The following is a 21,411-nucleotide window of genomic DNA, read 5'->3' on the forward strand; positions in this document are numbered from 1 at the left end:
GTACCAGGGATTATACTGGGTGTTGGAGATAAAGAGACTTGAACAAGACACTCTCCTGCGCCCACAGTATAGCTGGGGAGACAGAAAGAGACAACTGGGAAAACTTAGACCTCTGGCAAAGCTAAGCCTGAGGCACCCAGGTAAATCCTTAATGACGCCGCAGAGATGTCTTTTGCCCTGATGCAGTGATTAGCTCATTCCCTCCCTTTTTAAAAATATAGAACTTAGCGTACAGTCCCCACTTTTTTTTTTTTACAATAATAGGGTTTCAGAAACTATTCTGGAAAGTAGAATAGCGGAAAATTAGATGTTTTCAAATTCCTATGGGCTGAACAGTCTGTGCGGAGACACTTCCCGTCATGAAGGATTGTAGAGAGGGGGGTCAGAGCACAACCGTGGCACCTTCAGTAAGTTTGTCAGGTCCAGTTTCCCCATCTGTAAGGTGAGGAGAGTAATGGTCACTGCTTCATAGAGTTAGTGTGAGGATTAGGTGAGTTAATACACATAAAATGCTTAGGGGAGTGTCTGGTACATAGTGATTATTCAATATGTTTGTTCTCATTATTCTATTAAGTGATGATATTATAAGGCAAAATGTCTTCTTCAACCTCTGCAGGGATCATCAGAAATTGTGGATCAAAGCAACAAAAAAGTAAACTAGAAATTGGTTTTAGAACGAGTAGATCTGCAAAGGGTCAGGGCAAAATAAAGGAGGACCTTCTTATCAACACAGCTAAAATTCAACAATGTCTTGACTGCAGTATCTACACCGTAAATATTGGTGGATTTCTTAAGTCCTTGCTTTGCAAGAAAATGGTCCAAGGGAGTGCCTTATTTACTAGTTCTTTTTCTCTTTTTCCTCTAATAGTTCAAAAGGGAGAAACCCTGACTTTCCCTCTCTTCTGTTGGAGTCCAAACCAGCACTCCCAGCCAGGTGACAGGGCAGCTCTCCAGTTACCTGGTGTGAAAGTCCCCAGGCTCCTGGGCTGCAGGTTGAAACTCGCCTCTCAGTCCTTTCTCTCTCACTATCTCAGCGAGATTTTCCCCGGGAAGATAAAGCCATTCCTAGGCTCTGGCTCTTTCCTCTAAGAATCCTCTCTCCTCACCTTTATTGCAGAAGTCAAAAGGGGGAGATTAGTGTGAATAAGAGGTCAAAGGGAGAGTAGCCCACAGGGGTGTTTCTCTACCGTCCCTTGGGAAGCTCCTGTCATTTTCTTCCAGTCAGATGTTTCCAGGACCACTTAAATGGTTTTGAAACTTTAGAGAAAGTCCTCACCTCTTCCCTATTGTATCCCCCCCACGTCTCCGACTCCTAAGGGGCTTTCTCCTCTCGGAAATTTGAGCTTAAATGGAAATACAGTGTTCACATAGAAACTGGTAGCCTTCTCTTTTTCTGCCTGCCTTGTTTCTGTTAAGCTAGATTCAAGCTGTCATGAGAACAGGCCTTTTAAAAAGAAAATTTACCAGGTTATAAAAGAGATATAAAGCGAACAGTGGATGCCCAGGAACCTTGGCACGTTGCAAACCCTCATTTGTTATAACCTGCGTGTGGTGAGATGGTTAATAGGAAATCCGTTTAAGCCTAGAATACCCAACTCTGGTAACCAGTCCAAGGGCCATGATAAAAGTTTTTTCAATGCTAAATAAGAGCAAAAGGGTAGGAGTGAGGGTTTTCATCCAGCAAATGATTTCAATATAAAAATATATTCTTTGCGACCTGGCTTTTATTTTTTTTAAAGGATGACAGTGATAGTAGACAGCAATTTGTTGTATCCATTAGTTTTTAAAGAATTTACTTGGTAAAATTAAAAAGCTGACAATGCTAAATTAGTCCTCCTTATTTTGTTCACTTTATTGCGCTGTGAAAATCAAAAGATTTACTGTCTGAAACCTACTGCTTCTCCAGCTGAGAAGGCCCCCTTGAAATCTCAGATGAGGTGCGGCTAAGAAAGAAATTCCCTTCCTGTAAGGAGGGCCTTCTGGGGTTGCATTTTCTATTTTTAACCTTTTTTTCTTACTTAATTTTTAATTGAGGTATAATTGACATATTAGTTTCAGGTGTACAACATAATGATATGCTGTTTTACCTTTTTTTAGTTGTGGCAAAATATACACAACATAAATGTACCATTTTAGGGCTTCCCAGGTGGCGCAGTGGTTGGAATTCCACCTGCCAATGCAGGAGACACGGGTTCGAGCCCTGGTCCGGGAAGATCCCACATGCCGCAGAGCAACTAAGCCCGTGAGCCATAACTACCGAGCCTGCGCTCTAGAGCCCGCGAGCCACAACTACTGAAGCCTGCGTGCTTAGAGCCCGTGCTCGGCAACAAGAGAGGTCACCACAATGAGAGGCCCATGCACTGCAACGAAGAGTAGCCCCCGCCCACTACAACTAGAGAAAGCCCGTGTGCAGCAACAAAGACCCAATGCAGCCAAAAATAAATAAATTTATATTTTAAAAGGTACCTTTTGTGTGTGTGTGTGTGTGTGTGTGGTATGCGGGCCTCTCACTGTTGTGGCTTCTGCCGTTGCGGAGTATAGGCTCTGGACGCGCAGGCTCAGCAGCCATGGCTCACGGGCCCAGCCGCTCGGCGGCAGGTGGGATCTTCCCGGACCGGGGCACGAACCCGTGTCCGCTGCATCGGCAGGCGGACTCTCAACCACTGCACCACCAGGGAAGCCCTGAAAGGTACCATTTTAACCATTTGCAGGTTTGCAGTTCAGTGGCATAAAGTACATTCACATTGTTGTGCAACTATCACTACCATCCATCACCAGAACTTTTCTAATTTTCCCAAACAGAAACTCTGTATTCATTAAACACTAACTCCCTATTCCCCTTCTTCCCAGCCCCTGGCAACCATCATTCCACCTTCTGTCTCTGAATTTCACTATTCTAGGTACCTCATATAAGTGCAATCATACAGGGCTTGCTTTTTTTGTGTCTGGATCATTTCATGTCTTGTTAATTTCTGCTGTACAGCAAAGTGATTCAGTTATACATATATACATACATATATATGTGTGTGTATATATATATATATACACATACATATATACACATTCTTTTTTATATTCTTTTCCATTATGGTTTATCTCAGGATATTGAATATAGTTCCCTGTGCTATATAGTCTCTTAAATGTGTTTTTAACCTTTTGGACAACTCTGCTTGTATTGAAGCTATTTCAACAATAGGATGGTTGGTAAAAGGGCAAGTCTTGCCAGCTTTCTGTATTTACTCATCTGTAAAATTGTTCTGAGTTCTATTCTGTCATTTAAACATATCGAAGCGGAACTGCCTCTTATAAAGGTGGCCACTGCTACTCATTTCCTATTGATATTCCCAATATGTAATGTAGGCCCAGCATTGCATGTAAAAATCTCCCAGTTTTCATGCATTGGCCAATAACGTTGGGCCAAATAGAACATGTTTGCAGGTCAGATCTTGCCCACAGGCCACCAGTTAGCATTTCTGCTAGGGCTTAACAAAAAGCACATTTTAGTGTGGCTTCACTGAGTCATTGATTCATTCACGCAATAAATGTTTACTGGGTCTCTACTACAGGCAAGGCTACACATGTAAGATATGGTTTTAAAAATACAAAATACGGGCTTCCCTGGTGGCGCAGTGATTGAGAGTCCGCCTGCCGATGCAGGGGACACGGGTTCGTGCCCCGGTCCGGGAAGATCCCACATGCCGCGGAGGGGCTGGGCCCGTGAGCCATGGCCGCTGAGCCTGCGCATCCCGAGCCTGTGCTCCGCAATGGAAGAGGGCACAACACTGAGAGGCCTGCGTACCGCAAAAAAAAAAAACAAAAAAAACAAAATAGGAGAGACATAAATAGTTGCAGCATAAATGCTATAACAGATCAAAAATAATGACTTTTATTGCGCACTTTTGTGCCTGGGAGTTTTAAGAGGTTTACCTACATTAACTCACTAAACCTCACAACAATCGCATAAAGTAGGTATTTCATTTACATATGAAAAGACAAGCATACAGTGGTCAAATCACTTGCCTTGATCACACAGTTGGAAAGTGCTAAGGGCGCGTTTGAACCCAGATTGATGCCAGAGCCCAAGGTCTTGACTGGAAGGGGGGCAGGGGGTGGGTTGGTATAGGGTAACCTGTGGATTTATGAAGACCTCCAGAAGTGACTTTTGACTTGTCTTGAAGGCTGATTTCAGCAAACACGGCCGGGAGGGCAATCCAGGCAGAGGAAATAATTTGAGCCAGGGATAAAACACTAAGATTGGCAGGAAATGAGTCTGAGAGAGGTCGCAAGGTCTCCAGTGCCATCTATTCAACTGTTTGTTTTCAGGTGAGATATCAGCTCATCGACAGCTTACGTCTCAGTACTAACTGTAAGGGTAAGTAAGAATTGTGTAGAAACAGAGGGGTATTTACAAGCTCCAGAGAGGGAAGCGCACCGGACCTATGCAGCTCTGTCCCCGACCACCTATAGGGACTACAAGTCCCGTCATGCAGCGGGGGCGCCGCCGGGAGCCCCGAGTCGGCCCCGCCCCTCCGCAGGCCCCGCCCCGGCCCCGCCCCTCTCGCCCGTAGCCCCCTCCCGCCCGGTCAGCCCCGAAGAGTTGCCCGGTGGCCGCGGCAGACGGAAGCCGAGCGAGAGCCTCGGCGGCGGCAGGATGGGGGACTCCAAAGTGAAAGTGGCCGTCCGGATCCGACCCATGAACCGAAGAGGTGAGAGCCGAGCGCGCCTGGGGCCGCCGCGGCGGAGGCGGCAGGTGCCTGGCGCGCCCTTCCCTTGGCCGCGGCCGCCGTGTGGGGTCCGGCCGGTCCCGCCCCTGGAGTCCGTGTCTGGGCGGGGTGGGGGGGCGGCCCGCGCACCCCGAAACCTCGTCGCCCGTGCCCGCCCCGCCTGCTCGGGACGCCCCTCCCCTGGCCCGCACCGCGTCCCGGGGCGCCGCGGGCCCCATGTCCCGGCCCGCTGCCCCTTCCGCCGGCGCGCCCGCCCCGCCGCCCTTTTGCCCTCCTGTCTCCCTGCCCTTCTAGGAGGGCGCCCGCGCCCCTGGCTCGCTTCCTCCTTCCCCACCCGGCCCCTGGTCCCGCGCCTCGCCGCGACCCCGCTCTCGGCCCGCCAGCTGTCAGCGCGGCCCCCGGCCTGGCCCGGGACAGCCGGGGACCCCCAGGCCCCACGTCGGTGGCCCAGGCGCCCCGACCCCGCACTCCTGTGGCCCGTGGCAGGAAGAAGGGCAGGGAGTTGGGGTTACTTCTGAGAAAGCAGTCTAGCGCAAAAGTCCTTCCTCTTGGCTTTTCACTTTATATTCCTTTAACCTGGATTGTCATGAAGACTTGTAAATCCTTTGATTGAACTTGGGTAGAGGAGTTGCCCTCCCCCGACCCCCCGCTTTTTCTTGACTGTTAAGAAAGTTTTGTTTTTGCTTGAAGTCATCTTTGTCATCTCTCAACAATAAATAGATTAGGTGCCAAGATTCTTGTGAAATTGTATCTTTCAGACATTCTCTCAATTCTGCAGGGAGGGTAGAGAAAGCAGATAAACAGTATATTTTAAATCCTCTTTTAAATCCATTTATATTTTAAATGTAATGGAGAAAACCTGACTCAAGTCAGAGGAGGTGGGCCGGGCCTTGGCTTTAATGCTTAACTAGCAGCGTGACAGGGCAAGTTACTTTAAGTGAGATATATTGGAAACACCTCCTATATATACCAGGTGATACTAGTGGGATCATTATAGTCCCAGGAAATGACTTTTCAGCTGAGAAGGCTCTTAACTAATGCGAATCATTCGTGTAAGTACCAGAATCATTTTCTCAGTCATTTTCGCAACTTCTTTGTTTGTAGTTGTTGTTTATTTATTTATTTTATTATATTTATTTTTGGCTGCGTTGGGTCTTCGTTGCCGCGAGCGGGCTTTCTTTAGTTGCGGCGAGCAGGGACTACTCTTCGTTGCCTTGCGCGGGCTTCTCATTGCGATGGCTTCTCTTGTTGTGGAGCACAGGCTCTAGGCACGTGGGCTTCCATAGTTGTGGCTCGCGGGCTCTAGAGCGCAGGCGTTCGAACCCGTGTCCCCTGCATTGACAGGCGGATTCTTAACCACTGCGGCACCAGGGAAACCCTGTAGTTGTGTTGTTTAAGTCTGTGTAGAAATGGAGTTTCTTTCTAGCTGTCTTTGCTGTCTTTGGTATATATTGAGGTACACAGTTCAACAGGATAACATGCTTTCTAGGTTTGTCCTCTTGGAAGTTTTTTTTTTTTTTTTTTGGAGTTGGTGATTCCTCCTGTCCCTGCTTGGCTTAAGGCTGTCAAGATGACACAAGAATTTTCCCTAAGAACTTAATTACTTTAAGTTCTCAACGAGTTCACGTTTTGGGTCTTCAACCTTTGCCTCATTAATTCCATGCTCTGACAAAATGAAAGAACTTAGATGAACTCTGACAGTTTCCAAAAGCTTCTAGTCCTCGAGTGTTCAGGCAGCTTTATTTCAATTCACTTCAAGTTTATTACCATCACAGTGATTAAAAAAAAACAAAACAAAACACCAAGCCGCAGAAAACACAACTTAGCTGGGATTTGATTCTGAAAGGATGATTTCGGCACATTCAAAAAATTTCCTATTCACGAAAAACTTGGGAAATGCCAGTGCTAAAAAGAGGCAGCTAACTCACCACCACCAAAGACCTATCTTGGGTAATTAAAATTCTTTCCTCTTTCCCCTCCCCCGACCTTGAGTTTCAGTTTTCCAGGGGAAGCACTATCCTTTTTACTTATAAATTGACATTGATTAGATTGTAATAATTGTCAGTATCAGAGGTTCAAGGGATACTTAGAATAATACTTTTAGCTTTGGAAAAGATGTTAGTTGTCCCTTTGGCTGAACTCATTTTAAAATTAAGGTTTATGCATAGATCCATTACCCTATAAGTAGAAGCGCGTTGTTTGTGGTATACTGCCTTCTGATTCATTTAGTGCTGTCTCTTACCTAGCCTCACATTTCCTGAATGCACATGGACTTTTTTTTTTAGTGATTACTACAGATAATTAAAAGTGGTTCTATTTCTATTTTGTCATAAAGTAGGCATTTACATAAATCTAGAGGTTCTTGTGGAATACAATGGAGTGGAATTCTAAAGCCAGTGATTTTTATACTGCTGTGTAGAGTTTGCTTAAAAAGCCTAAAACAAAGTCATATCCCTTTCCGGTAATTTTGAAAAAAATTATTACTGTGACCAATTATTACTTCCGGGAAAATTAATGGATTAAGTAATAGTATACAATTCTGATGAATAGTGAACTTTTAGTCATAATTGTTTCTCCCTTAGCAGGTTAGTGCAGGAAGCAACCTCAGAAATCACTCTTCACAAATGAGAATGAGATGAGAATGGGTTCCTGGGATAATGTAGTTTTACTCTAAAGACTGATAGTTGGAATCACGTTAGCTACTCGTTGAGGAAAATCTGAAATTTGCAAGAAGCTTCTAGTGTACCATTAAGTCCTTCATGTGATTCAGTATCTGACTGTGCTTAGGTGTTAAGGTAGATAATTGGTTTATTATTTAACATTTATCATGGAATTAAGAGTGTTTCAGTCTTTTTTGCTAAATTACATGTGGGCTTGGGAAACTTAGTTATTTGAACATTCAGCATTAGGCCCTACTTCAATAATAGCAAGAATTGTAATGACTAATGAATATGCTTTTGTCGGGAATGTTTTTCTTGTTATACATTTTAACATTATACTAAGAAAACAAAAAATAAAAAGGAAAATGTCTCTGACATTCTTTCACCTTAACAATTCACACTCATTTTCTTATTTTCATTCCAGGTCGTACTTACATGCATATGTAATTTCACGTAGTTTTAATACTACAACTTTTGTTTTTGCTTTTCTTCATTTGAAGTATGAACTTAAACAGCTAAAGTAAAAGAGGTTAAGCTTGTTTTGTCATGAGATCTGGGAGTTCTATTTGCAGTTCTGTTTGTCATCTCTCAGACCTGTACAGCTCACCAGGTAACCTCTTTGTGTTCTGTAAACTGTAAGGAACACCCATTCATACATTATTAACCAGTGAAATTATTAAGTGAGCCGAAAGTTTTACAAGCATAATTGATGGCACTAGTTAGATCAGCGACACTCTCCTGTTCAGGACTTTGATGTTTTATAACTTTAGATGGCTTAAAAAATATTTAATATTTATTGAACGCCTGCCAGGTGTCTACCTTATCTTAGTATGGGATCTTATTGCCTTCCCTCAAGGGGCTTCCAGTGTTTAAATATGTATGAGATTAACTATCAAAATAAATAAATCTATATAAAAAGTGTTTGGGAAATATCTTTGCTGTCTACCTAGCCTAAGGTGATGAAACCGGAAATTACATTAGAAATTTAGCTAGAGAGAAAAAACAGTGAAATGGATTATTTCAGGTGTTAGGAAGCATGCACAATAAATTTATTTTAACAGGTATTTCTCAACGGTTTGCTTGGAATTTTTCAGTACTTGATGCAGTGAAAATCACGGAGAAGAATCAACACAGTGAAAGACACAAAGAATAATGTAATGTCTAACTAGGAAAAGAAGTCAGTGCTTAAGTGAATCAGAGTCTAGTTTCTCAGTGGATAAGATATAGACGTTAAAAATGAAAATCAAAACCATTTAACAAGGAAGACTTTTTTATGTTAGAAAAAGCAGAATGTAAAACAGTATGTGTAACTGTATGGTTGAATCTACTATTATGATTATTACTATGTTAAAAATGTAAACAGGAATGGGCAAGGGCTAGAAAGAAACATGAAAAAATGAGACTGATCTTGTTGGGGGAATTTTATTTCCTAAAAACTTTCTCTTAGTGTTGTCTAGTATTATAGTATTCAGTTTTTAAAAGTGCACTTTATGGTTTATGCTCATAAGGAAATGACCGTCACATGAAAAGATAAGATTAAAAGGTAAACACCTTCAGCAGATTGCTAGTTATTAAAAGTACCAGGTGAGTGATAGGGAGATGTAGGAATTTAGAGTGAAGGATCCCTGGAAACCTGGTGATTAGGGGAGGCTTCTTTCTCTGTGGAGGGAGGAAGCTTATGGTGCCTGGTGGGAGGGGTGGGGAGTTGGTTCTCTGAGAAGGAAGTATGGCCTGAGAGCAAAGGCAAGGGGACAGGAATGAGCCAGGCAAGTTTAGGCACAGAGATGAGATTAGCGTGTGCTAACACAGGGAGGAGTGCTCCGTGAGGTTAACTGGAGAAGGCTGAGATTAGGAAGGTCAGGCGGAGTTGCAGGGGGCCCAGAAATCTGGCTTCAGGGTGGCTGGTCCATGTGCTCTGTTTAGCTTTTGAGAACTTCGTGTGGGTCTTGGACATAAGCATGATGGAGAAAGATCGCCAGATCTCAGGGCAAGATTGAAAGCCTGGGTAGGTAACTGATTCAGGGTATAGCTAGAAAACATTTACAAGCGTGTGGTGGAAATGAAGCCATGTGAATAGGAAGATTAAGGAGACCAGTCAAAACCAAGTGAGCAGTCGTGAATCAAAAGACAGGTGAAACTGAGGAAGTAGGAGGAAGCTTGGAAGACCCTGGCCCGTCAGTGAGGAAAACAGGTGATCCTTGGAAATCAAGGTGCAGGGTTGGGTGGGAGCATCTGTTTGAAACAGGAAGGAGACTTTGACCCTGAGCCCACTGGTGGTTCTTAAGCCTTCTCAGATAACTGGTGTTGGAATTAGGGATGACTGTGGATGGAAATTTCTGACATATTTTCTGAAACAGAAGATGCTTGTTTTATTAGCATCTGCTTGAGATGCTAATGGAGGATGAGACACACATCTATCACAACATTCTTTTGTTTCTGCTGTCAACTCCGTGACTGAAAAATGGGATTTATACATATAGGGCCAGAGGCTTTTGGAGAAGAAAATACAAGTTTATCAAATCAGATCAAAACTTGTTTGAATTGGCATTACTTTAACCCTCCACCCCCCCATAAAACAATGACTAACGTCAACTTTTCCATTTCTTAAGTTCTGAAGATGGAAGAAACCACTGGCAAAAATATTGGTTAAGCAGATGGATTGAGCTGTTTAGTGAGGGAAATGGGTTCGTTATTGATCTCTATGCTTGCCGATCAGCTTCCCCTTGTGTTCAACAAAGCATATTCTTAAAAAAGCTTGGCTGAGAGAAGCAGTGTAGTCATTAGGGAAGTGTGTGAAACTAACTGGTGTATGGGACACGAAATCCATGACTTAATTGGTCCTGGGCTTTAGCTCTCAGAAGCTGTAGGTATCTTTAAAAGCTGGTAGTAATGAATTCGCCTATTCAGTTTAACATGTGTTGATTGAGGAAAAAAATAATAGCTACTTTTTGAGAGCTTTCTGTTTGTGAGCTACACAGTTCATTCCTTTTTATACATTATTCTTCAAACAAAACTTTGAAAGGTAGTTATAGAATTTCTTTTTAACAGAATCTCAGGGAGGTTAAGTAACTTTCCCAGAATTACAAAACCAGTATTTTGGAGCCCGAATTTCACCTATTTTGCCATTAAAACCTGTGCTTTTACTACTCTATCAGACATGATGATCTTTAGAGGGGCGTTGCATTCCTGAGCTTGCGTAATTTTCAAAAATGTGCAGGATATATGAGAAGCATAAGTCATGATCTTTGACAACAAGAGCTCACTGTCTTGTTGGTAGTAAGATACACAGGTGAATCAGTTATTAGTACACAAAGCAATGATGGCAGTGCCTTATGAATTAAAGAAATGGGGGTGGGGCTTGAGAATGATGAGGCATGGGTTGAAGGCAATTGACAGGAAGGCATGGCAGGTGGGGTGCACAAGATGAGTTGTTGGACTTAGCAAAACATGGATGTAGGAATTAAGCAAGAACAGTGAGGAAGTTAGCTGTAAAAATTCAGACAGCAGGAAGGAGACAGTATCTGTATAATAGTTAAAGAGAGGTTGCTGTGCATCGACATGGTCCCAAGCACTGAACTAGATTATTTTAGGTTAATCCTCACAAAAATGCTAGGAAGAATTTATAACTCATTTTACAGATGAGAAAATGGGAACTTGAACAAGCTTAGCCACTTGCCCCAAATCACATAACTATCAAGTGGAGAAACTGGGGATTGGAACCTGGGCAGTTCAGCTCCAGAGCCCCAGCCCTGAAATTCTGTTCTTTCTTGGAAAAGCTGGAAGAATATAGGGAGTGGGGCATGAGAAGAGTGATGGAAGGTGGCCTCACTGAAGTCACGAGGTTTGTGGGCAGCAGAGGGGTATGAAGAGGGGTGAGGTACAGGCAGGTTCAGAAGGGTCTTGGGCAGGGTTGGAGGAGTGCAGTCACTGTAGGTTTTTGTTTTTTTTTTTAAGGTAAAATTGGTATGTAACAGTATATTAGTTTCAGGTGTACAAGGTAACTCTAAAAAGTGATCACCAGTTACCAAACAATTAACCCCCTTCACCCATTTGCCACCCCTAACCCCCTCCACTCTGTAACTACCAGTCTGTCCTCTGTGTCTGTAAGTTTTGTTTTGTTTGTTCTTTTTTTTTATATTCCACATATAAGTGAAATCATACGGTGGTGTTTGTCTGATTTACTTCGCCTAGCACAATACCCTCAAGGTCCATGCGTGTTGTCGCAAACGTATAGGTTTTTGAATAGAGCAGTGGCACTGTTAAAGTGATGCTTTTTAGGAAGGTAAATTAAGCTGTGTCTCTATCTTGCTTACAAGCTAATACATTAGCTTGTTTCTGTTTCATGAATGCTGGAGGAAGACACAGGACTTTTGGGTCAGAGGATTTACGGCGCAGCAGGTGGCAGGAGTGGTTCCCTTTGCCTGCAAATCCCACAGGGGTGACATGGAGGGGTCCAGATGGATGCTGTGCAGGCAGTGGGTTGGGTTGCATCTGAGGAGCATTGAGCTGGGGGACTCGATTGCTTTTACGTGGTAAGCAAGTCTGCTCTTTGTCCTGAGGGTTGCTGGCTGCAAACACATTCCTGAGAGGTGGGTGGGGTAAAGAGCATTTCTGGCCTTGCAGTCTAGACACACCCAGCAAGAACTTGTCAAGGTGGTATGAAAGCAACTGAGATTTGGGAAATATAGGAAGACTGCAAAGCTTCTGGTTTAGATAACTGAGTGAATGAGTGCTGGTGTCATTAACTGGGATCAGAAACGTGGGAGAAGCAGGTTTTAGGGTGGAGGTGTGGGAAATTATGAGCTCCATTCTTGGACATTCAACAATATTTAGTCAGTGCTTATCACGTGCCATGCACTGCACCTACAACTAAGATGTAGTACGTGCCTGGAAGAAACGCAAGAGACTGGTTGAGTTTTAGGTTCTGAAGTGCAGCCAAGCGGATGGATGCAGAAAGCTGTTGTACAGGAGTCTGAAACTAAGGGACTGGAGATACGTGTAGATTTGGGAGTCGTTACTATATTTAGAAGATAGGACATCAAATTAAGGCATGCGTGAAGGACGAGGTCACAAAGGCCAAGAAGAGAGGCATAAGGAAAAGCAGGTGAAAGTAATGTGGAGGGCCAGGGCAAAAAATGGCAGAAGAATAATTTTTACTGAATGAATGAATTGGTGTTGGCATGTTGGGAGTGGGCTGAGAAATCAGTGGGTGTTTCCATATGGAAGCAGTGTGTATACGTGAGCATTCTTCTAAGAAGCTCCGTATAGAAATATTATTCAGTCATAAAAAGAATGAAATAATGCCACTTGCAACAACATGGATGGAGCTAGAGATTATCATACTAAGTGAAGTAAGCCAGACAGGGAAAGACAACTATCATATGATATTGCTTATATGCGGAATCTAAAAAAAAAGATGCAAATGAACTTATTTACAAAACAGAAATAAACCCACAGACATAGAAAACAAGCATATGGTTACCAAAGGGGAAGGGGGGAGGGATAAATTAGGAGTTTGGGATTAACATACACACACTACTATAAATAAAATGGATAACTAACAAGGACCTACTGTATAGCGCAGGGAACGATACTCAATATTTTGTAATAACCTATAAGGGAAAAGAATCTGAAAAAGAATATATGTGTGTGTGTGTATATATATATAGCTGAATCACTGTGCTGTACACCTGAAACTAACGCAGCATTGTAAATTAACTATACTTCAATTAAAACAAAAAAGCTGGGCTTCCCTGGTGGCGCAGTGGTTGAGAATCCGCCTGCGGATGCAGGGGACGTGGGTTCGTGCGCCGGTCCGGGAAGATCCCACATGCCGTGGAGCGGCTGGGCCTGTGAGCCATGGGCGCTGAGCCTGTGCGTCCGGAGCCTGTAAAAAAATAGAAATAGCCAATAGAGAGGGAAAATTTTTTTAAATTAATTAATTAATTTTTGGCTGCACTGGGTCTTTGTTGCTGCACGTGGGCTTTCTCTAGTTGCGGGAGCGGGGGTTACTCTTCGTTGCGGTGCACAGGCTTCTCATTACGGTGGCTTCTCTTGTTGTGGAGCATGGGCTCTAGGCGCGTAGGCTTCAGTAGTTGTGGCTCGCGGGCTCTAGAGCGCAGGCTCAGTAGCTGTGGCGCACGGGCTTAGTTGCTCCACTGCATGTAGGATCTTCCCGGACCAGGGATCGAACCCGTGTCTCCTGCATTGGCAGGCGGATTCTTAAACACTGTGCCACCAGGGAAGTCCCTAGAGACGGAAATTTTTGAAGTATAGGGGGAAGAGGATAATTATATAATGGGAAAGCCCTGGAGTGCTTAATTTTCTAGATGAGGTAGAATGTGAGGTTATTAATTGAGAGTAAGAAGAATTGGGTTGGCTGGGATCTTCAAAGTAGTGAGTGTCTAGAAGTGTGGTTGAAGGACTTGAACCATAATTTATATACATTGAGGGCAGTGGGACCATTCCTTCTCAGCTGTTTTTGAGATGTAGTTCATGTATCAAAAGTGTATAGTTCAGTGGCTTTTAGTGTGTTTGCAGAGCTGTGCAACCATCAGCACTGTCCGACTCCAGAACATTTTCATCATCCCAAAGAGAGACTCTCTCGTTAGCAGTCGCTCTCCATCCATACCCACACCCTCCCCTTTCCCCACAGCCCCTGGCAGCCACTAATCTACTTCTTGTCCCTGTGGATTTGCCTTTTCTGGACATTTACTATAAATGGGATCATACAGTATATGGACTTTTGTATCTGCTTTCCCTTGGCATAGTGTGTTCAGGATTTATCCATGTTGTAGCATGAATCAATACTTCATTCCTTTTTAAAGCTGAATAATATTCTGTGATATGGATATGCTGCATTTTGATGCCCATTCATCAGTTGATGGGCATTTGGCTTGTTTCCGTTTTTTAGCTATTAATGAATAATGAACATTTATATATAAGTTATTGTGTATTTTCATTTCTCTTGAGTATGTGTATACATGGAAGTGGAATCGCTGGGTCATATAGTAACTCTAACTTTTGAGAAACCGCTAAATTGTTTTCCAAAGTTATTGTACCATTTTACATTTCCACCAACAATGTATGAAGTTTCCAGATTACTGCCATCCTAGTGGGTGTGAAGTGGTATCTCATTACGATTTTTGATTTGCTTGTCCCCAATGTCTAGTGATGTTAATTAAGCATCTTTTCATGTAATTAAGCCATTTGTATATCTTTTCGGAGATCCCTATTCAAACCCTATTCTTATTTTTAAAATTGAGTTGTCTTTTTATTATTGAGATCTAAGAGTTCTTTGTATATTCTGAGTACCAGTCCCTTAACAGATACATGATTTGCAGATACTGTCTTGAATTTGTGGGTTTCCTTTTCATTCTTAAAGTGGAGTCCTTTGAAGCACAAAAGTTTTTCATTTTGATGTGGTCCAATTTATCTGTTTTTTTCTTTTGTTGCTTGTGCTTTTGATTTGATATCTAAGAAACCATTGCCTAACCCAAGGTCATGTGGATTTAATGCCTATGTTTTCTTCTAAGAGTTTTATAGTTTTAGCTCTTATACTTATTTAGGACTTTGACCTGTTTGGCGTTAATTTTTGAATGTGGTGTGAGGTAGAGGTCCAATTTTGTCTTTTTGCATGTGAATACCCAGTTGTCCCATCACCATTTGTTGAAATGACTATACTTTCCCCATTGGATTGTCTTGGCACCCTTGTTGAAAATTAGTTGACCATAAATGTGACAGCATACATCTGGATTCTCAAGTCTATTCCAATGATTTATACGTCTGTCCTTAGGTTAGTATCACACTGTCTTGATTACTGTAGCTTTGTAGTAAGTTTGAAATTGGTGAGTGTAGTCCTTCTACTTTGTTCTTCTTTTTCAAGATTGGTCTGGCTATTCTGGTTTTGCCTTATAAGTTTTTAAATACCTGCTTTCTAACCCTCTGAAGTTGATTGGTTTCTTGAAAATACACATTTTATGTTTTGGGCCACATAAGATTATTTCAATTATTTTGATATTACCCCATCAGGCATCGTGTCTTGGATCTTCCTTCATTCCTCAGTTTTTTCTTTAGCTGTATTAGAACTCGGTTATATTTTATCTTTTGTTTATTGAATAGATTCTCATGTTCACTGGTAAAAACATAAAAGTAGGTGATTAGGATATTTTATATATCTCTTACTAGAAAGCAAACTACCAATTGGTTTTTTACCTCTGTGGCATCACCTAATTTTCTTTTTCCTTGGGTCAGTGGGTCCCAAGCAACTTGGAAGTGTAGTAAAGAACTATAAGTCTTATTCCCTATTCTGCAAGTAAGAATACTACATTCCAGTTGGGAAAACAAGTGCTTCATACATGAAATATGAGTTATGAATATCATCAGTATGCATAGACATGTAAAAATATTAGGCACATGACACAATTTAGTTGAAAATAGAACCGTATATAGCATGCAAAATTTTCAATTTAATTAAAATGTGACTCTTACAAATAATTTACTATCTTCCTTTTAAAAATGGACCCTAGTGAATTTAACAGTAAGTTATAGCTTTTTAGGAATGTGACATAGGTAAAGGGAGGTTCATTTATATTTCTGAGTAGTAGATTTTGTTTGAAAATTACTATTAATTTTCTGGAGAATTAGAAAAGCAGGTTACTGAATGGGCAACTCAGAATTATTTTGTCCACACTGAGAATGATGCATTTCCCCAGATGGAATATGAGTTATATAAAGGGAGTCTCCCACGCCCCACCTATCTTTGACTATGATGTCATTGAAGAAAGAGCCATAGCTGATTTATGCATTGAAGAAAGACTTGTTTCAAATTATCGTTCACTTTTACAAGGTGACTAATTTGCTGGCTGAGTAAGCTGAATTATCAGCTGTTGATATTTTATTCACCTTGAGGAACTTGACCTAGAAAAAGATCCTGTTTGGGAAATAATATGGGATCTTTAATGTTAGTGGACTAAATTAACTTTCTTTCCTTCCTCCTTTCTTTCTTTCTTCCTCTCTTTCTCTCTTTCTATTTTTTTAAAAAAATATTTATTTTTGGCTGCATTGGGTCTTTGTTGGGTCTTCGTTGCTGTGCACGGGCTTTCTCTAGTTGGCGGCGAGCGGGAGCTACTCTTCGTTTTGGTGCGCAGGCTTCTCATTGTGGTGGCTTCTCTTGTGAAGCATGGGCTCTAGGCGCATGGGCTTCAGTAGTTGTGGCTCGCAGGCCCCAGAGTGCAGGCTCAGTAGTTGTGGTGCACGGGCTTAGTTGCTCTGCGACATGTGGGATCTTCCTGGACTAGGGATAGAACCTGTGTCCCCTGCATTGGCAGGCGGATTCCCAACCACTGCACCACCAGGGAAGTCCCTCTCTTTGTTTTTTAAAGGACTCGTGAATACATCAAAGAATTCATGGTTCTGAGTACTATAAAGCTTGATTAGTCATGACCTAAACTTATAGCACTACTTAACTCGAAGATCACTCTGGTTTTTTATTGGTTTTCAGACATAGTACTAATTAAATCCCAATCTCATAATTTTAGGCTTCACTGAGAACAAACTGTTGTCCATATGTTACTTATTATAATAATGAGTATTTAGTGCTATTTTTTATTGTGGTAAGATAGATATAACATAAAATTTACCATCTTAATCCATTTTTAAGGGTACAGCTCAGTGGCATTAGGTACGTTCACATTGTTGTACAACCGTCACCACCATCCATCTCTAGAACTTTTTTATATTGCAGAACTGAAACTCCATGCCCATGAGGTACTAACTCCTTTAGCCCAGCCCCTGGCAACTACCATTATACTTTTTATCTCTATGAGTTTGACTACACTAGGTGTCTCATATAAGTGGAATCCTACAAAACTTATCCTTTGGGACTGGTTCATTTTACTTAGCATAATGTCTTCAAGGTTCATCCATGTTTTAGCAGAATTTCATTCTTTTTTTAAGGTTGAATAATCTTCCATTGAATATATATACCACATTCTGTTTATCCGTTCATCCATTGATGGAAAGTTGGGTTGCTTCCACCTTTTAGCTATTGTGAATACTGCTGTGAACATGGGTGTACTTTAATGCTGTTTTTGCAAAGGTAGTGCATAGCAGCTGGGTATTAATCTTTTTAATCTAAGTATTGTTCCAAACTAAGAGGAAGATGTTTATGTTTTGGATTTTTGGTAGGTGTTAAAAAATTTTTTTTCTTTTTTAAATTCACCTTAAATTTAAGGCCTAAATTTGATATTGCTATTTAGTCAATTAATATTTAATCACAGCTTTGCTTTCTAAGCAGTATAGAGCAAGAAGTTTTCCATGGAGAAAGTGTCATATTTAGAGTTTTGTAGCAGTATAGTTTCATTCAAGCATTGGTGACATTTGGTGATAAAATGCTTTTCATATATCTGACCCTTAAACTCTCCTCAAATCTCACTGCTCTTATTTGCTTGAGTGTGTGTCCTAGATGTTCCACCCATATTCTAAACAGTCTTGTGAAAAGCCTTCTTTTAACAGTGTTGGGGTGGGAATTTTGTTTGGTAATAAAAACTGAGCTAATGAAGAAGTGAAGATAGTTGTTTATATTTTGAAGGCCACCTCCACTGGGTGTTAAATGTAGGGACATTTGTAAGTGTTGTACTCTTTAGGACAAAATGAGTTTAGGTTGGATATATTAGTTATTAGGTGCTTCTTTGAATTATATAGGATTTTCCAGGGATTGGTTCCTGAATCATGCCATTTAATGCTTTCAAACTATTAGTGTGTCTGATGAAGTCATGAGGGGCAGGATGGAGGAGCTGTGAAGAGTATAGGGAAAAAGCCTACAAATATTGAAAGAAAACGTTTGAATCCTTTTTCAATTCCAGATCATCTGAAATGAAGGCAAAACTCTAGTGGGGGCGGGGGAGATATTTGATTTACGGCTTTGCAGGCATGCATTCTAGATGAGTACTTTTGCGTGCAGAACTATACATGCAGCTCCTTTGCTCAGACCTAAGGTTCTTGCAAGAAACTAATATCTAACTTTGTGGTGGGTGGTGAGATGGAGATTCTGAGTCAGTACAATTTCTGGAGCCTTGATAAAGCATTTGTGTATAATATAGATTTGACTGCACAGGGTCAGCCAATACAATATGGTCAGAGGTCATTAAGGGGTAGTATCAACAAAGTACGATGATTGCAAACCTTTTTTTTTTTAGGGTGTGAAGTGTTTTTATTTTTTAATTTTTTAAACATCTTTATTGGAGTATAATTGCTTTACAATGGTGTGTTAGTTTCTGCTTTATAACAAAGTGAATCAGTTATACATATACATATGTTCCCATATCTCTTTGCAAACTTTCTTGAGCTCTGGGCCTAAGGAAAGAAAGAAGTAAAAATGCATGTTTGAAAAGTTTTTGCATTGTGGCTGAGGCTTTCCTGCAGCATTTCTGTGGTAGTATAGAGTGGATTTAAACACAAAGTATTAGAAATAGGCTTTCCTACTAGTTGACCACAGTGAGACATCTGCCTTTCCAGGTTAGCCTTCCACACCTGGGTAAAACATATGTCTGATATTTTCAGTTTCTCTTTGCCTGAAAAATGTATTGGCTAAAAGAAAGACCACTAAATTTTTGGTACTTCTAGATTATATCTTTGAGAACAAATGTAGAATAACTGATGTGAGAAAGGTTGAGTGGTAGGCACCGGGAGGGAAATTTTTGTTTTTGTTTGCATTTGTCTCAATTATATAAGTTAAAGGAAACAAAAAAGAAATCATCTTTCCTGGCAGTGCAGATACTCTAAAGTTATAATGAGTTTGACATTGACATTTGGCCAAGGTTCTTAGGGAAATACAAAATGACTCCAGTGTAGTACAGTTTCTTTCCTTAGAGCATATCTTTGGGTAATAGAGATAAGGCAAACAGAAACAGTTTCATACTTTGGGTCAGAAATTTTGAAGAATATAAGAACATAAACATGATGTGGCCATGTTTCTCTTTATTGAGATATAGTTCACGTATGACATAATTCAACCAATTCAGTGTTTTTTTATTTTTTAAACTTAAAAAAATTATTTATTTATTTATTGGCTGTGTTGGGTCTTCGTTGCTGCATGTGGGCTTTCTCTAGTTGCGGGAGCGGGGGCTACTCTTTGTTGCGGTGCGCGGGCTTCTCATTGCGGTGGCTTCTCTTTGTTGCAGAGCACAGGCTCTAGGCGCATGGGCTTCAGTAGTTGTGGCACGTGGGCTTCAGTAATTGTGGCTCGTGGGCTCTAGAGCGCAGGCTCAGTAGTTGTGGCGCACGGGCTTAGTTGCTCTGCAGCATGTGGGATCTTCCCGGACCTGGGCTTGAACCCGTGTCTCCTGCATTGACAGGCAGATTCTTAACCACTGCGCCACCAGGGAAGTCCCCAATTCAGTTGTTTTATTGTGCTCATGCAGTTGTGAAAACAATCAGCACAATTTTAGTGCATCTTCATCATCCCCAGTAGAAACCTGTACCCACTAGCAGTCACTTCTCAGCTCTGGGCAATAACTAGTCTATTTTCTGTCTCTGTTTGCCTGTTCAGAACATTAGAAATAAGTAAAGTCATACACTATGTGGTCCTTTGTACTGCCTTCTTTTACTTAGCACAAGCTTCATCTATGTTGTAGTATGTGTCAGTACCTTATTCCTTTTAATAGCCAAATAGTGTTCCATTTTATGGATATACCACATTTATCCATTCATTAGTTGATGGACATTTGGGTTGTTTCCACTTTTTAGCTGTTATGAGTAGCCAGATAATACTGCTATGAACATTCATGTACAAACTTTTGTATGGACATAGGTTTCTCTTGGGTATATGCCTAGGAGTGGGAATTTCTGGGTCATATACTAATTCTGTGTTTAATCATTGAAGAACTGCCAGACTATTTTCCAAAGTGACTGCATCATTTTACTTTCCCACCAGTAATGTATGAAGGTTCCAATTTTTCCATGTCCTCACCTATACTTACCTGTCTCTTTTTTGACATCCAATTTACACTTTATTATTTTTTCTTTTTTAATTGAAATATAATTGACTTACAATATTATATTAGTTTAAGTTGTTATCTTTTTGGTTAGAGTTATGCTAGTGGGTGTGAAGTGGTGTCTCATTGTGGTTTTGATTTGCATTTCCCCATTGTCTAATGATGTTGAGCATCTTTTCTTGTGCTCATTAGCCATTTCTGTATCTTTTTTGGAGAGATGTCTGTTCAAGTTCTTTGCCCATTTTAAAATTGAATTTTTAAAAATTCATTTAAAATTTTTTAAATTGAGTTGTAGGAGTTCTTTATATTTTCTGATGCAAGTTCCTTATTTGATATATGATTCACAAATATTTTGTTAATTTTGTGGATTGTTTTTTTCCCAAGAATTCTTTTTTTTCTCTTTTTTAAAAAATTATGTATTTTTTTTTTTTACAGTAGGTCCTTATTGGTTATCTGATTTAAATATAACAGTTTGTACTTGTCAATCCCAAACTCCTAACCTATCCCTCCCCCCCGCACCCTTCCCCCTGGTAACCATAAATTCATTCTCTAAGTCTGTGAGTCTGTTTCTGTTTCGTAGATAAGTTCATTTGTATCATTTTTTTTAGATTCTGCATATCAGAGATATCATATGCTATTTGTCTTTTTCTGTCTGACTTCACTTAGTATGATAATCTCCAACTCCATCCATGTTTCTGCAAATGGCATTATTTCATTCTTTTTAATGGCTGAGTAATATTCCATTGTATGTATATACCACATCTTCTTTATGCATTCATCTGTTGATGGACATTTAGGTTGCTCCCATGTCTTGGCTGTTGTAAACAGTGCTGCAGTGAACATTGGGGTGCATGTATCCTTTCGAACCAAGTTTTTCTCCAGATATATGCCCAGGAGTGGGATTGCTGGATCGTATGGTAGCTCTATTTTTAGTTTTTTCTTTTTTTTTTCTTTTTTTGATTGCATGGCATGTGGGATCTTAGTTCCCTGACCAGGGATCAAACCCGTGCCGCCTGCAGTGGAAGCATGGAG

At 41.1% G+C, this 21,411-nt stretch overlaps 1 protein-coding gene across 6 annotated transcripts in view; it reads left to right on the forward strand.

Annotated features, from left to right (window-relative positions):
* Window positions 1–4,557: 4,557 nt before the first annotated feature.
* Window positions 4,558–21,411, forward strand: part of KIF13B (kinesin family member 13B) — a 186,561-nt gene continuing 169,707 nt past the window's right edge. For 4 of the 6 annotated variants that reach the window (XR_004483705.2, XM_033429842.2, XM_033429845.2 and 1 more), the window contains exon 1: window positions 4,558–4,706. Coding sequence is in view for 3 of the 6 variants with exons in the window: in XM_033429842.2 (XP_033285733.2) it covers window positions 4,652–4,706 (55 nt within the window). In the remaining 3 variants the exon portion in view is untranslated. Of the gene's footprint in view, window positions 4,707–5,662; window positions 5,777–21,411 lie in introns of those variants that run through there. The other 2 variants (XM_033429847.2, XM_033429846.2) reach the window with 1 other exon arrangement.

This window comes from Orcinus orca, chromosome 6 (genome assembly GCF_937001465.1).
Source record: "Orcinus orca chromosome 6, mOrcOrc1.1, whole genome shotgun sequence".
Taxonomy (NCBI): domain Eukaryota; kingdom Metazoa; phylum Chordata; class Mammalia; order Artiodactyla; family Delphinidae; genus Orcinus; species Orcinus orca.